At 36.4% G+C, this 18,273-nt stretch overlaps 1 protein-coding gene across 10 annotated transcripts in view; it reads right to left on the bottom strand.

Annotated features, from left to right (window-relative positions):
- VPS13B (vacuolar protein sorting 13 homolog B) overlaps positions 1–18,273 on the bottom strand; it is a 488,999-nt gene that overhangs the window by 243,813 nt on the left and 226,913 nt on the right. For 8 of the 10 annotated variants that reach the window (XR_012649869.1, XR_012649870.1, XM_075023675.1 and 5 more), the window contains one exon: positions 11,557–11,704. Coding sequence is in view for 8 of the 10 variants with exons in the window: in XM_075023675.1 (XP_074879776.1) it covers positions 11,557–11,704 (148 nt within the window). In the remaining 2 variants the exon portion in view is untranslated. Of the gene's footprint in view, positions 1–5,835; positions 5,911–11,556; positions 11,705–18,273 lie in introns of those variants that run through there. The other 2 variants (XM_075023682.1, XM_075023676.1) reach the window with 2 other exon arrangements.

The raw sequence follows: 18,273 nt of genomic DNA, 5'->3' as shown, positions 1-18,273 counted from the left end.
GAGCACTAATGAGGAGATCAAGTAGTAACTACAAATTCATTAAAGACTGTATGAGTGGTACATAGTTCCTCCTGTCATCTCTCTCAGAATATCCTCCTTCTTGTGTTTTGGGATACTCACCAAATTATTGTCAGCTTCTTTAATGTTTTCAGTTTTGGCCTACATGTTGTTGAGCTGACAAAACTGCAGGAATAAATTATGAAGTCTTCATGACTTCATTTTAAACTAAATTGAAATCAGCACAAGTGTGACAATTTACACCTCCTAATTATACAGACTGTGTATACAGAGATCTGTGGCATACAAACTACAGAAAAATTCTTAAAAAAAAATTATGCTATCAACTTAACTCAGGTGAGCAAAAGTAAATGCCCCTTGACATGCATCACTGGGTCTTCAGTCAGTTTTGATCATGCAAGGAAACATGCAAAGATTTAAAAATGAAACACCTGAGAGGTGAATTTCTGCCAAAGGCATGCAATGTTAATGCCACTTGAGGAATTAATTTATGACATTTTTTCCATCAAGGCTAGCAAAGACCAGAGTTGATTAATATTCTAGACAAAATCCTTCAACAAAGAGTATTTTAAATGATCTGAAAAGAAAGAGAAGCATTAACTTTATTAAACTGATGGGGAATCAGAAGATTCAAAAAGAGAGGTAGTCAAAAGAGTGAAAGAGAATTTTTATCACTGCCATATAGTTAGTCCTCTCAGATATTCCTGGCTCCAATGATGGATCTATTAGAATGATAAAGAACAAAAATTGGATCAAGAGAATGTAAAAAGCATGACATTTCAGGATTGTTTGTTGTCAGCTGTGCTGGAGAGGCAAACAAGTAAATTGTTCATATGGAGAAACAGAGTGGAGCAGCTATTTCATAATATATTCTCATGTGGACATTTTTATGCCATGCAGTGAGTATTCCATCCACATTATGAATGGATTAAGTTAAAACAAAGACATTCAGTGAGGAATAGCTGTACTGCTTTAACTTCTTAGCCTACCTCAGTTCACACCATCTTCTCTGTGTAGTCAGGCCCTACACTACACATATTACAAGGTAAGAATTAGGAACAGCTTGAGTATCAAGAAATATTAAAATAAAAGAGTTACTGGAGCATAGAACTCCAGAATACAAGTATGGGCAAGGGCAAGAAAGGTATACAAAGTCACTGTGAGACTCTAGAAATCTCACAGGCAGGAGTGCTTCAGGTCGGGATGAACAGATAAATACAATGTAAAACTACATGTTCTACAGCACAGTCAGCAGGTAATATCAACATCCTACATCACTGAACAAGTGCATTCCTCGGGAGCGGGACCTAAAGCTAGGTTTTGTTCCAGTCTCCCATGTTTTGTTCACTGGGAAACACACGCTCTGCTAATTCTCTCTCAGTTAGGGGAATCAACTTTCTAATGCCAGAAACAGCTATCTGTGAATTAAAAACAAAATTAGCTGGCGAAAGCACCACTTGTTTCTCTCCATGTATGTGCAATTCAAACCTTAAAAGCTGATTCAAATTCCAGAAATATCCATGACTGACAACAGCTTCACTGCAACAGCCCATACTCAACCAAAAGAAAGCCTTGAAACCCAACAAACAGATAAAGAACTATTCAACCAGAAATCATGAAAAATAGAGAAGTAATAAGAAGCGTTTCAGAGTGGAAAGAAGAAACAAGCACAGAAGTAGCTCCTGAAAAGAAGAATGAAGTCCTCTGTTCATTTTTCTCCTGTACTGTTAAGTCCCAGAGTTTTGTCTGAAGGGACGCTGGGACAGAACAATGTCTTCATTCCCTGCCAGGCAAGGCCATCAGTAGAAGACAGTTGCTAAGAGACTGTGGGAGTTTGGTGTGGCTATCGTGTGCTTGGCTAGTCCTCTACAGTAGACATGTAGACTGGATCAGCTCCATGTGTCTCGGTATGAAGGTTAATCTCCTAAAATAATTATGCTACTCAGCTACTACTGAACTGAAAACCTAGGAACATTTCCTGGCACTGTAATCAGCCTTGTGTTGAAGCCAGGAGCCAGTCAGCAATAGCTAGATAGAAAATATGATTTGTATGAAATACTTATAAACTGATGAGGGGGAAAAAAAAGGGGGGGGGAGAGGGGGTCCTGCTTTGGGTTGTACAAATTGAATTTTTAAGAAAACCAGTGTACAGGAACATAAAATGTTTCTACTCTCATCTTCTAGTCCCATATTGTGTGATTGGTATTTTTGTAAAGATATACACCACAACTATTTCAATCAACTATCAATCACTCATAGGCTGCCTCACTTACCATCAATTTCAGAACACACACTGGTAATGAACAGACTTTTTAAAAAGGACTGATCAGATCCACCAGGATTGAGCTACCAGAAGCAGCAGCTTTCACAATTCATTTCACAATTTGTGGTTGAAGTATAGAGGGAGTTCCAAGTGGCAATCCTGCAAAATTAATCATAAACGTACTCTCTTTGTAGGAGATGCCACTAAGCAAGACTTATAGGTATAAATTCTAGACAGAGGTGTCTTTCTTATATAGACATATGCCTCCTTCTTTGTGATTTTTTCTTAGCCTATTGGGAACTGGTTGCTTTAGAAGTCTGATCCATAAAATACTTAAAAGTTTTAAAAATAAAAAGATCTTTGGGGAAAATGGTGCTATTCTGTGCTATTAACATTCAGTTACCTAAGGAACACGAAAGGGAAAATAAAACTTTTGAAGTGTGAAGATTTGGGGCAAATTGACATTTCAGCAAATAAATCAAAGCAGAAAAAACCACAGATTTTCCACTTCTGGGTTGAGGACTACTGATCATCTGTACTCAGCACTGGCCTCATGCTTTCAGTTCCTCCTCTCTCCTTACAGCTAGCAATTTAACTAAAGAAAGGTAAAATACAATGCTAACACCTTATTCCTAATTTGTAGGTGGTACAGATCTGTCATGTCTCATCCCTCTGGCAAAAGACAACTCATTTCTCCTGGCCCACTGTGTGCCTCAGATACCTCACGCATTAAGAGGGCAGCAGCTTCTTTCTGGTTGGAAAAGGTTATGCTGCTGCAGGCAAACCCATACTTCCAGTGATCCCCAAAAGCTCAGAGAGCTCCTCATGAAAGACAAGGTTCATAGGCAGGCACTCATGCAGCAGCCCGCAGTAGGACAGTCTCTCCACCATCCCCATCGTATGACCACACTCAAAGTCCATCTGTCATATGACCTCAATGAGCTGGGCAAACTTTCCTTCCCACATCACATCATCTGTCATACAGCTTCTCACACATCAGAACTAAGTTAAGCTGAGAAAAATCCTATTGCAAACTAATCATAGTTACTAAGAGGCCCTGACAGCAAAACACATGGACATTAATAGTATTTAAAAGAAGAAAGAAATCAAAGGAAAGCATGCTGTTATTACATGGCTCTTTCTGGAAAGATTTTTCCTCTGCTAAAATTAGAAGCAGTCTCCACAGTGTCAAAGATCTCATTGGGATTTCTTAATATCTATTCACATTTTCATGCATTAGATATGGCATTTTATCAGAAATAAAAACAAAAATACCAAGGTGTTTGCGACTAATGCAAGCCATTAAGGAACTGGTCAAGGGGTCTAAGGGATTAGAAATGAGATTAAAATGCAGTGGAGGAGAAAATTCAAACTTCAAACAACTCTGAAAAAAATCTAAATGGCCTACAGATTTTTTTTTTCGGAATATTAATTGGTTTCTCCATATGTAAAACAAAACAAAAACTAGGCACACACACCCCCACCCACTTAAAACTTACTTGCTCTTTTCTGTAAACCAGTAGGTTTTGGTTTCTATGTATAATATTGTGCAAAAGTAAAAATTCAGTGAAACTTGTTATATAAAAGCTTGTTTGTCCTTAGGTTTGCAGTCCAATTTTCCTCGTAAGTCTACATATTTTTATATTTGCAACACAATAAAACTAAACATATATGTCTATATAGAGAGATATATGAAGGCATTACAAATGATTCACACTTTTGGGTATATATATATCTCTGACAGCCAAAGAAACAAATTCTGTTCTCAGTGGAATGCATTCCATATAATAATTTTGTTCCATGATTTAATATTAAAAAATTATACAGATGCAAGAAATTGCAAAACCACAGAGGAATATCTTGGTAAAAATACTTCCTATCTTAATGTACTATTTTTTCCCACAATCCAATTTAAAAATAAAAAGCTGATTTAATAGCAGGCTCATTGAAACCATGAGGTGAAGCTCAAAGCTGTATTTACCAATATTTTCTGAACCATCAGTATCTATCAGAAATGTTCACATTTTATTTTAGCAGTATCATAAAAGAAGTCATTCCCTAAACACTCATTCCTGGATGACTGATATTAGAATTATTCATGTAAATGAGATTTTTTTTCTAAGGATAGACTATGATGATCTGTATGTAAAAAAGTTTGCACTCTTCATCACGATGCTTGAGAATAAAAGCAGTACTTAAGTAATTTAAATAACAGCAGGAAGTCCTTTCAAGCTTATAAAAATACGCAATATATTTGCCCCCACACTGAATAGTCTGCATAAATAATTTCTTTACTGGGCTTTAAGCATTTTTGCATTCTACTTTACAATGGTGCAAAAATACATTACTTTTATCAATCAAGATGATAATTGAGCCACACAGTCTCTGACACCTAGCCAGAGCAAGTCCTTTATATCCAGGGAAATGGCAGCAGAGAGGTGTAGTGTCTATATTAGAATGGTCATTCAATGAGTCAGCAGCAGAATAAGTGTTAAGATACAGAGGCTTTTGACTTTTTATGCAACATGCCTTTTTCTAGAGTATACAGATATCAGTAAACAAAGACACATGTGATATCAACATTGTTGCGCAAGCAGAAAGGATCCTTCTGTGTGAAAGTGGGGGTTGGCTAGGGAATGGCTATGGTCAGCATTTTCCCCCACCAAATTCTTAATGATTGCTGCACTATTTCTGGCAAAAAAATACCTATTTAGTTCTAGGAACAAAAATAAAAAAGGACTGAGACTTTCGTGCAAATCAATAACTGCCATTCATAGGCAAAATTGAGCTACTATATTAGTAATTAAAAAAATGTGATATATATGTGTTCATAGCTAAAGTCCATGCCTGAGTTTATCTTAATATTGCTTACCATTCCAAATAATTTTTATATTATGAAGCAAGAATTTCAGGCTTTGGATTTGCAAGAACTTTTCTGGTAAATGCAGGAGGAATTCTGTCTAGCTTTCTGCCTTTTTAACAATACATTGAAAGTTCCTTAGTCTTTTAAATATAATCTAAAACTAAACACCCACTTTTTCTCTCTCAACTTTGAATTTCTTCATACAGAAAGTGTGGTTGATATACTACGTTGCCTTTGTGTTGCTAATGTTTTTAAAATCCACATACTGAACTGAAGAAATCATGCCATCATAACACAAAATTCAAACATTTTACTAGCTATGAAAACTCACAATAATTAATTTTCAATATAGGTATGTCACTGTCCAGCCATTTAAAAGTTACTATAAATCATCTGTGCCTGGAGACCTTCCTTTTAAATAACCCTTCCAAGAACTAAACCCCATTTATAAAAATATAAAAATCCCAGTATTTTCAGGAACCCTAGGTAAATGTGCCTCAGATTTAAATTCCTGTATTTTACTTTGCCTATTTAGCATCTATTTAATTTCATTCACCTTCCCAAATAAATCATCAGTCATACATTTCACAGCAGGCATGAATAAACGATAATCATTCAGTTCATTGAGCAGAAATAGTGACCTACTAATTCAAATACTTCAGATAATCCATTGATTTCTCACCAGCCAGACTTCTCTCACATTTGCCATTTTTTTGCATTCCAACAGCTCATTTTAGCAGGAATCTAGTTCAGCATTCTAGCTGTACTTTAGGAAAAAAAAAAATATCAGTAACTGCATCCAGTTTTGCTAAGTACAGGTCATATTCTGCCACACTGTACTCAATAGAAAGTTTATTAACTTAAGATGAAAATTCAAATAAAAACACTAGCACAGCATCAGTTAGTCTAAATAAAATAGAGACATGTCTACGTGTAAAGCTTTCTCTTTTCTCCACTTTTATGGTGAAGTATTTAATAGTGGTTCAGAAATATTTAATGTGTATACTTCAAAGGAATTTTTAAAATTACTTGAGTAAAGCTTTCAAAATTGAATTACTAACGCTTCCTGTAGCAACCAAGAAGTTCCAGTTACAGTAAGTATCTAACTAGCAAATTATAACTGTGTTATTGTTTCTACACTATCACATGTTAGAAGTGATTGAGAGGAAAGGTGGGGATCTTTCTTTGCCTGGTTTCCTATGGAAAGAAGGCTCATGCAATCCTATACTCTATGCATATGCATGCAACTCCTTGCTTGTCCTCTAATTCCTTTTACATTTGCTGGTCAGTATAAATCAAATTTGACAGGATAAATATCTCAAAGATACTGCGTTTCTACAAGCTGTGGGAAAATAAGTAAGCAGGGTAAAGAAGGTAGAAATTGGCAACAGGAGCTATGCCCTTATTAGAAATCAATTTATACAGAACAGAGACTATAAAGGTCATCTAAGAGCTTTGAACTTTGTTATGACACCATCCTCCATCTGCTTAAAATACAAACAAATAGTAGACTAGGTGTAACTTAGCACTTAGGAAACTTCAAAACTCTTTAATTATTTCTCAGTAAGAACAATAGTTCAACAGAACAAAATATCAATGTTTCAGAAACACAGGGAAGAGATTTTTCCAAACTGGAATGATTCCATGTCCTATATTTCTCTCCATATACACACACTCTTACACATCACATACACACTTCCTGCAGAATGAAACAATGCTGGATTCTCTTCTCAGCTTTGAACTTGGGACTGATACTCCATGGTAATACTGAAATTGTAGTGGAATTAAATGACCAGTGCACTCTCTGACCTGTGGACCTGATCAACCTGGTCTATAGAAAAAAGCTGTGCAAAACCCACCATTGTTTAATTCTCTTTTGCAAATGCCCTTTCAATTTGTCCACCAGACAACAAAATGAAGCAATCACTGGTCACGGGCACTAGACTTAGTGATGAAAAACACTTGCCTGCTGTCAAACGCCCTGATGTACACTCAGGACATGGCTGAAATGCAGTCACCCCCTGTACCATGACCAAATACCTGGCTGTTGCACAACAGGGATCAGCAAAATTTTATGTGACAATTGTACTTTCCGTTATGGGACAGGGCATTTAGTTTTCAAGTGCCTTTGTAAGAGGCTGTGGGACCTACTCCAGCTGAAAGGTTCACGACTTCTTAGATGATACATTAAATTCCACTTACCTACCTATCCCTGTGGCTATAAAAGTAGTCAACTTTCAGGATTCTGAGTGAGAGAAAAAATTAATAAACTTTTCAGCCTCTCTAAAGTAGCTTCTTTCATTAAAAGCATTCCTCATACTAAAGAGCATGTGCGAGGCTATTTTTCTACTGTTACTGAAAAATTAGATGCTGTAGTCACTGGGTTACACCTCACAAGATGGTATCAAATTTGTGTCTGGGATATCATAGTTACTTTCTAGCACTGCTTAATGTTTGATGTCACAGTAGATGTTGGTGAAATTAAATTTCAGTGTAATGCCTACAAAAAGACCTCACTAAGAGGCAGTAAAAACCCCTCCAAAACCCCAATTTCATCTTTAAGCATGGAAAATATTATTATATTTTTCAAAGTAAAAATAATTATAATAATTTAATAACTTAATATGAATGAAATCTACAAGTTATTTTAGTAATGAATGAGCACCCACCTTGGATGTGTGAAAACAGACACTTTGGCTTTAATCATTATTCAACAGTGTGCACAGGACAGCTTTCAAAGACTGCCCCATCCATCTACTGCAGCCCATAATATCTTCCTGTATAGGTATGCTACATATACTATACATATAACTTATTTATACACACATATAGCAATCATTTTGCCACTATCCAGACATAAGAGCTATACTTCTACCTATAGCTATGGGTCTGCAAATCACTTTTCACTGAACTAACGGAACTGCTGAATTGCTGAGAATGGGAGGACAAGTGGGTGGATGGAGGAATTGAGGTAAATACTACTTTTTTCAGAAAATTCTTTCTTTATCACCTTGCTAGTTCACAGCCACATCCTACAAAATTTAAACCATATATTATATTATCTTACTCTGTTTTTGAAGTCTTTGTGGTTAAGGAGATTTATAAATAACTACAGCTTGAGACTTAAGAACTGAAACCTTGGATTTTCACAGACAGATACTATATAAATAGTAGTTTTGCTCTTTTCCCAAGCTTCATTTTTGGCAAGGTCCCAGCAGCCATTAACTAATAAACTGAACTCAAGATCAATGTTTTAAATCATTTTACAGCTGTGATTACAAACTGCTTTCATTTAATACATAGAGTTGGTTTCTAGCAGTTCTCAAGGGAGTAACTGCTGAGATCATGCTAGACTTGAGAAGGATAAATTCAAAATCACCACCAGAATAGCATGATTTTAAGATACAATCTGTTTCAATCTGCAAAGACTATGCATATGTGCTTGCTATCAATGTAGGAATCTCAGATTTATCAATGTAGGAATCTCAGTTTTCTGACAACTTGAAGCATCTGTAGCTAGAGCCTTGATGGTTAAGAAATACGAGGCTTACAAGGATTGTTGCCCCTTTTACCTAGGATGCTTTTGCAGCATAGGTAGCATTATACATCCTAGACCTATAATCAGTGTGGTATTCCTAGTTTAAAAAAGTGAGACAAATAATGAAAGAAAACTGAGGTAGAAACGTCATAAAGTGAAAAATTGTGGGAGCGAGGGACCCAGAAAAATTAGAAAGGAGAAGAATCACAGGCACTCTATTTTTAGTTTAATAAACTAGTCACCCATTCACCATATTCCAGCACATTATATACATGTAAAGAAATGAATTGTGAAAGAAAGGATACACTGAAATTTCTCTGAGAATGAGGTCTTATCTATCACACTTGCATCCATCCAATCTTTTCTAACCACTGTTAACTGGTGGCTTTGTAATCAAAGCAGAGACTTTTTTCGTGACACAACATACGTGTTAGTTTTTACCGTCCCCTGTATCTTCCAGTGCAAAGCCAATTCTGACAAACAGGGAACAAGATGAAGTCTACAGGAAAAGCTTCTAATATCGCATGAAGTTTCAGGAGGCTATACACAGAAGCAGCCTACATGGCAGTGCAGTGTGACACGGCTCTCCTTTCTTCAATTAAGGGAAATCTGTGTGGTCTACTGAAGCAGACAGATAGCACCAATTTAAATAATTTCATTACTATACAAGGCTTTTGCTCTCTGGCATTCATTTTATGTTTTTATTCCCCATTTTTGCACATAAATTTCAAATACTTCAGGTATATTACACCTAGCATTTTATCTCCAGAATATAACAAATAGGTAGACATTTTAAAACACAGGCTAGCCTTCAAACCAGCAGTGTCAGGCACACAACATCTTAAAAACAAACAAAATAGACCCTCTGCTATATGTATGTAGCTTCACTTAAAAAAATAGTAACTTTTTTCAATAAATTTTTAACAGTTGAGAATTAATGAAACCAAATTTAGTAATCTCTTCTTTAAAAGACTGCTTCTAATTAAAAAAACTGCTTAGTCAATGTTATCTCTTGAGAAAATTAGTACTATCACCTTTCATTTATTAGTATCAAACTTTATGGCATGAAATTATTTCATAGAGAAGCCAAATACCTGCTTAATCACAAAACCCCCCAACATATAGGCTAAACTTATTTGATAAACTGAATAAGTAAAGTAAGTGGTAGCTAACATAAAGGAAACCTAAAACTGAACTTTTCATTTTTGCAACAACGTGTGTTGCACTAAGTAATTGAAAACACATCTTGGTATTGACTTCAAATTAAAAAGTAGAAGCAGCTGAGATGCAGAGAAATCCTTCTTTTGCTTTTAGGATGTTATTTATAATTTATCATTTTATTTTATCATTCCTGCACTCTCACACAAAACTGAAAACAAAAGCAAAACTGATATTCATGGCATTTCTAGATTTTCAACAATAACATTTTCTTTTAGTAGACTGTTCTGGTGTGATCGTTACTGCAGAAAAGATAATACTCAAGGTTCAGATTAACAAAGGCTGAAGATCAAAACTGGCTACCAAGCTGAGCAGGTACCAGACTAGGACACTAATTTTCAAAACTGAAGTACAAACTACTTATGCAAACTACATGCATACTTTCATAAACTGGTAATTAACACAAACTAACCTAAGCATCTGTTCACGCAAATAGCTGGTTTTGAATGTCAAATATTCAAATTACAAAAGTTTTCTAGTGAATTACACCTTCATGCTTTGTTGACAGGCACAGGTAAAATTAACCTCAAGAAGAAAAAAATCATATAATTTATGATGTTGATATAGCAGAACAGATGATAAATATAGTTAAAAGAAGAATATACTTAGTACAGTCATTTAACTACAGGCAAAAATAAAGGGAATTCATAAATGAATGGTAAAAGTAACAGGATAGATGGTAAAAATAAAGGATATTCCTAAATGTAATAGAAAGAAATCTTTGAAATGAATTTATTATTTTACTACCAATGATAACATGACAACCTAGATAATATTCAGCAAGCAGATTTTCTGGTTTTAATCCCTTTTAGTCTCAAAATAACAATTAACCCTACCACTAACGGACAAGATTGTCATCTCAGTTTCAGCAGACAACATCTTGAAGTACTTCATGATTATCTGGAAATAAACACCAATGCAAAGGAAAAGAGAATTTGCTAGTGTATTTCAGAAGGATTACTAGAAGTCTCAGCTGGATAGTCACTTTTTTTTGGATAGTCTCCTACTTTACTAATTGCAGACAGTACTATATGAATAAATAGCCCAGAAAATCCCAGAAAGCCATATCATCTTGATTAGTGATAACAAAGTTTAACTTTAGCACCCTTAAGTGGCCAGAAAATATTCTGAAATTGAATAATTTCTTGAATTCCAGAAACGGTAGTGCCAACAAATGCATTTTCTATGGGACAGTGATTTTGAAAATAGTCAATTATAATTGTTTATGCACAAATCTTGACTTCCATACATGCCAGACTTTAAGCAATGTGAACAGACTGACTGAAATCAAAGAGATTAATCACAGTGTATAAGGTCTGATAAAATTATGGACTAGAATATTAAATATCAAGGCAAATACCAGATATTCTATTGAAAGCACATCTCCTTAATCTCGTTTTAGAAAATGTGTTACATAAAATTATCAGGGTCCCAAAGGTAGCACCTAAACGAAAATGAGAAGAAAATTAAATACATGTTTCAAAATTGCAAGTCTGATTATTTTACCTTAAAAAGTTGTAATTTTCTGGGGGCTATTTCTTTAAAACTGAAAGTTGTTCCACAGTATTTGCACAGGTGATACTGTTCAATTGTGGACACATGTTATTGACGAAGGTTGCAAAGGCAGAAAGGCTAGTTCCAATTAAGTGATCATACCTGTTACTGTTTTTGTTTTGACAGGACTGCTGGCATACTCTGAGGCTTGATTTGATTGTTGCCTTGCCAAAGGGGCACTTCCAACTGATGCTTCATCCTCTTTTTTTCGAGTTACTGACACACCAAGCGGAACAGTTCCTACAGACTGCTAGAAAAAGAAGTGCCTTGTGAACCACTCAAAACCAAAACATATTAATACTGAATTATGACACTGTCATGAGAAGCATGTCTTAAACTACATATTTTGAAATGTATAGAAGACAACTTGAAACAATGATTAGAGCACATATATTTTGAAAACAAATTATGAAATGCTGCATTCAGACTTGCACTTGTAATTCTTTTTTTTAGTACTGTTAGTCTGAGGAAAAGCTCTATGATAACAAAAAAAGTAAAATATAATTTATTAACTTTAAATACCATGCCTGTCAGCCAATCAAGATGCACATGAATAAACCTGGATGATCACCAAAACAAAATAATTATCTAAATGTTTAATGGAAACTGGAAAATTTTAGCCAGATATGAAGATCCCAAAGTTTTGCAAAGAAATTTATCAACCTTCATTAAACTTCAAAAGAAAAGATGCATTGTTATTTATATATTATTGTATTTGTTTCTCATGTTTTAAATATGTAATTTAATTCTGACCACTACTGATTTTGAATTGTTTTGTCTTTCAAGCATATCAAATAAATGAAAAACTGCTCAAAATATGACACTGTTAAACAAAACTGAATGCATTAAAAACTAGTTTGAAGGACTGAATCCTTATTTTAAGATTAGAAAAGAGTGATGTGTATTAATCCACATAGGTTCTAGAACTGGAGGTCCACAAATGAATGCAGTCTATTGGCTTTGTTGTTACTTTTTTTATTAATGCAAGCTAGAAAAGAAAAAATCATTAAAAAACCTGGATCCTCAATTTTGCTGTACAGTTGGCCATTAACATTTTGCTGCAGCATTAGCTGCTACATAAATTGTAGATGTATCCCAGTTGACAAAAGCAGAATACTTCTACTGTTGATTTTGCAGAGGGTTATCATTTAAAGAGGACAAAAGTTTTTTCTAAAGATCAGACATTAGGATTACATGCATCTTGATCAATTTTTGTGTAATTTAATTTTGTTGGTATTGGAGTGAAAATGTAATCCATATAGCTGGGTAATGAGAAACCTCACACGTTGCATTAGGAATCTCTGTGGGAAACAAATTCGTGTGAGGCGGGCAATGTGCTTGTAAATTTTCTCCAATAGAAAACAGATCACTGAATCAAGCAGTGTGCAACACGTGCACACATACAAAACCCTAAAACAAACAGAAAAATCATTTAATTGAAGGAGAATGACTTCCAAACGCCTTCACCATTTTCCACTATAAAAGTAAATTAAAATAAGAAAGACAATCAACCATTTAATCCTACTCCAGTGAAAACAATCAACTTATATATACAGTGGTATGCAAAGTTAATAGGAAAACACTAATGTCAATGGCAAACAGAACTCTCATCTCTCCTCCCCGCTCTGAATGTACAGTCATCAGCTTTGTCTCCAAAAGCACTAAAAAGTCATTCTGGAATACAGTAACATGCCACTTTGGTGTCCTCTAGCCATAACAACAACAAAAAAACCCCATCAGCTTTGAAAAGACAAGTTTTACACTACACAAATACTTTCCACATGCATAGGGAGAGAGAATCTGAAGTTTTGTAAACTTTCGTCAGACACTTTACATCACTTGTTTTCAAAATTTAGCACTTTATCTGATACAACATTTCGTAAGACAAAGCTGTCTGCAGCTTTCCCATGACAGCAACTGTTGAGCCATGATTTGGCAATTCTGGTTGTAACATTGCAAGAACATTGACTTGCCAAAGTGAAGCAAGAGTTTCTGAAGAATCAACACAAACAATATAAGGCAGCACAAAAGACAACAGGATGGAAATACTGTCTGAAGAAGCAGTATCTATTTCTGAACCACTGAAGAAATGGATCAGCAAAATATAATAATAGTAAGTTACACCACTACTCATATAGTGAAAAACATCAAGGCTATCACAGCCAGACAAAGCTGGAAAAAATTATGACCAAATATTGAGTGCTTGAGTGCTAATCTGGACAATGAAACAGCTGTTTCATCTTTGCTCACTGAAATCAAGCCTGATGTTGCTGTTGATGACGCCCAGCACAATCTTGTCAGGTTTTTGGCAAAAGATTTCTGGTTAAAAGAATGCAGAAGATGAAAGATCAGTGGAAAAGATGGAAAAGGATCATCAAGATTTGGGTTTTAGCCACAAACTGATGAGGAAATTGTGGCCTGGGAAACAGCAGATGACAAGAGCCCCACAGCTGTAGGAGAAGATGAATCTGATGGGAAAGGAGACATTGCAGGCAAGTGTTATCATAACCATTTCATCACAAGAATCCAAAAAGCTAGCTATAAAGTAATACATAGTAAAGTTTAACACACCTACCTGGGACGTAAGCTTTATGGTTACTAATTGGTAGTGTTACAAGGAAGATAAAGAACATTTAATAAAATTATGGAACTACGGCAACATTTATATGAGGTTTTTTTGTTGACACAAAGTCAAAATCAGATTCTGCTCTAGAATACTGACCACAGTTTTATCAATGCAATAATGTTCTGTGGTTATTATACACTGAATACTATATTAATAATAATTCATGGTACTCAAAATAAGAAAATTTACTACTTTTCCAGTATAATAATTACAATTAACTTTTTAAACAGTGGCTAAAAAACTACAGGAAAGCCATCTTTTTCCAAATTTAGATTTTATTGACACAAATAATCTAACACATTACACACCATGTTAAGTATGTGTACACAAAGCACACACATATGTATATGCTATTTATGCATGTAAATAGATCAACAGATAAAGGTTATATTTTTTATTTTACTTCATATTGTGCAGTCAACATGACTTTGGAAATGATAAAGATCTAAAATCAGAGAAAGGCACAGAACAATAATAGCTAAAAACCAATCTGCCAAAACCACCAAGCCCCAAGTATTTCCTGATTTATGTGGAGATATGCCAACTAACCGAAGCTAAGATATCCTGTAAAGAGGGCTAGTGGAAATTTGCCCCAGGTAGAATAAATTAATATTTTATTTGGGATTTTTGGTAATTAAAGATTTTATTTCTGAATTACAGCTTCCCATGAGTGTGAGGCTGAAGAGGATGCAGGCAGATCTGGGAACATGAGAAATGCATTCTTAAGAAAGCTTGACCAACTGAGTAGACAAGTAACTTCCATTTGAGGGATGCCTATAGAGTCACCTCCCTGATAACAAACGAACAGCAAAAGAATATTCCAAGATAGGAACTTAAATATTATTACAAAAGGAAAAAAATGAAGCACTGGCTTGTGAAACATTGAATTCAGAAGCCTCAGCCCAGACATGGGTTGCCATCTTTGAAATGCTACCAAAGCCAGCTATCCCAAACAGTGGATGCTGCCTGCACACAGACTGATGTGTACATGTCAATGTAAAAAATCAGCTAAGTCTTCGTAATGGGGACAGATGGCAGTTCTACTCAAGACATGGTGTTTTGTGAACATCTAAGATCACTGTCATGCAATCACTATCTGACTCAGAGGAGAATATTTACCTATGCTGCAAGACTGCCCAAGCTGTGCCAGAATAAGCTCCAACAGCAAAGACGATCTACCTTGCCCACCTTGTAACAAGTTCTAATATCACAAAATCAAAATGACTGCTTGACTACAGTTACATTTCATTGTTTTAATTTCTGAGATTAATATAAGCACACACCTAAATTGCTTTAGAAAGCTCAAGCAAAACTAGGCATTAGGCCTAGTTCCCAATTAAAATGAAATTAATTAATAAAATTACATGGATTAAAACTAATTCCTAATTAAAAAGATTAGGCATGCCTAATGCCTGGGGTTCAGAAAAGCACCTTCTTTCCTGGCAGATGAACTTGCTAATTCAAATGAAATTCTGTGACTGCTTCAGGTAGGAATTTCAGGTATGCTCAGAGAAGTGCTCTGCTGGGATAAAAGACCAATCACTGATTAGCTGTAATCTTTCCAAACTTATGCAATAAAAGCATTCTACCACCAGTTTCAAGGGGCCTCTGAAAGTAGAAGATAAAAGGTTCAAGTCCTACATAGCTTTAGCTCCTTCAGTAAGCAGCAAGTTCATTCCTACATCCTTCAGAAACTTAACTGTGTTCCTTGGGGGAAGAGGTGACAGATTCTGATAGGGATAAACACAGTGCTTTGGCCTGCAAACAATATCAGAAATCAAAACCTATTATAATTTGAGAAATCTATGCACACCAAGAAGATAATTATGTCTACCATAGAAACACGCTTGTTTTATTGAAGCCTTTCCTGCTATTGATCAAGGTAGGAGAGAAAAACTAGAACTAAGGAAAGGCAACACAGCTCTACCCTCAACAGCCAACTTTGCTACAACATGGAAAAATCTTAAGTTTGGGTACTGAAATTTACCCTTACATTATGTCATTCATTCATTGTCATTCATTATCAGAAGTGTTTGGCTCTTAAAGACACAAAGATCTGCAATATTCCAAAAGTCATCCTAAACCAGATCAGAGGAATTACTTGTTCTACATGAGTCAACTAACCAAGTCATAATGATAAAATTATTTCATCTTAGGCAAACATTCCAGAGAGACCTCTTATACAGACCTCTGTATGAAGAATTGCCCAAGGCCTACCATCAAGAGTTGGTAATACCCTCAGCTCACAATGAACTTTCCATAAAGCAGTGAAAGGATTTTATAACACAGTAAAATTATTAAAGATAACGGTAGAGAAAAGAGAAAATAAGCAGAGAAAAAAAGTTTAAGGAAAAACATGGATTAAATTGAATTCCTAATGACCAATTCTGTAATTTACCTACTCAGCTGTACTGGTTTTGGCTGCAATAGAGTCCATTTTCTTCACAGTAGCTAGTATGGGGCTATGTTTTGGATTTGTGATGAAAATAGTGTTGATAATGCAGGGATGTTTTAGTTACTGCTGAGCAGTGCTTGCACAGCATCAAGGCCTTTTCTGCTTCTCACCCCACCCCACCAGTGAGTATGCTGGGGATGCACAAGAAGTTGGGAGGGGACACAGCTGGGACAGCTGACCCCAGCTGACCAAAGGGATATCCCATTCCATATGACGCCATGCTCAGGAATAACAGCTGGGGGAAGGAGGAAGGGGAAGGTCACTTGGAGTTACAGCATTTGCCTTCCCAAGTAACTGTTATGTGTGATGGAGCCCTGCTTTTCCAGAAATGACTGAACACCTGCCTGCTAGTGAGAAGTAGCAAATTAATTCCTTATTTTGCTTTGCTTGCGCATGTGGATTTTGCTTTACCTATTAAATTGTCTTTAACTCAACTCATGGGTTTTCTCACTTTTACTCTTCCAATTCTCTCCCCATCCTGCTTAGGGGGAGTGAGCAAGCAGCTGTGTGGTGCTTAGTTGCTCACTGGCGTTAAACCACGACAGTCCTTTTTGGCACCCAACGTGGGGTTTGAAACATTCAAGATAATGACAGATTTGACTGGAATGTACTAGATCGAATTTATAGCTGTTATCGATGTTTAGCTATTAATTGGCAGGCTCCTGTTCTTGCCATGGCGCTTGCTTGCCTTCCTGTAAATTAGAGTCTTGTGCTCAATTAGTAGCTGCTTTTTGCTTTCTCTGCTTGCTGTACTGCTTATCATCTTATTCTGCTGTTCCTGGGAACATTTTGATAACAGCAATGGCCATGTGCGCCAGCTGGCAAGATGGCCAGGACATAGCTGCTGTTTCTGTGCAGTTGTACTGCACAGGCTGGAATTCCAGTGTGAACTGAGTCAACGGGACTGTGACCTGTGGATGAGTCCATGTGGGAGCAGGACACCCCAAAGTGTCTGTGGCCATGGATAAGCCCATGCCGGAGCAGGTATACCTCTGAAGGAAATGTGGCCCAAGGATAAGTCTGTGCTGGAGAAGGTACACCTGGAACCATCTGTGGCTGTGCATGAGCTCATGCTGGGGCACGTCAAAGCATGTTGCCATGGATAAGCCCACAACAGAGCAGATACACCCTTGGAGGGACTGCAGCCATGGGTAAGGCCATGTTGGAGCAGATTTACTTCTGAAGGGACTGTGGCTGTGCGTAAGGTCACGCTGGAGCAAGTATGTCTCTGAAGGCATTCTGGCCCATGGGGAAGGCCACGCTGGAACAGGCGCCCCTCAAAGTGACTGTGGCTGTGGATAAGTCTATGCCGCAGCAGGTATACCCTGAAGAACTATAGCAGAAACCACCTGAACCAATGGAGGACAAGCCTTATAAGAGCAGTGCAAGTGCAGCAGTGACCCGACCTGAGCTGGCTTTGGTGCCCAAAAACTCAATGCAAGACACTACCTTTCCTGTCCTGAGTGACCGCTGTAACAGATGGAGCCCAAAGTCATAGACTAAATGAACTCAATGGACTTTTTGTGGACATTTGATGGACATTTTACAGGGGTGGTCCATAGACTAGGGGAATGGTATCTGTGTATTGTATCAATGGATGGGAAGGGGGAGGTGGTTAATGGTTTACCAAAAAAACCAAGCCACATCCGAAAAAATCTTCAAAAAATAGTCTAAATAAAATATTAAAGAAATACTTAAAAATTACTAGAAACAAAGTTTCACTGCCACAAGCCACATC

The sequence above is a fragment of the Buteo buteo genome, chromosome 3 (genome assembly GCF_964188355.1).
Source record: "Buteo buteo chromosome 3, bButBut1.hap1.1, whole genome shotgun sequence".
Lineage (NCBI taxonomy): Eukaryota > Metazoa > Chordata > Aves > Accipitriformes > Accipitridae > Buteo > Buteo buteo.
Note: the sequence above shows the minus strand (reverse complement) of the source record. Positions and strands in the feature narration are given on the sequence as shown.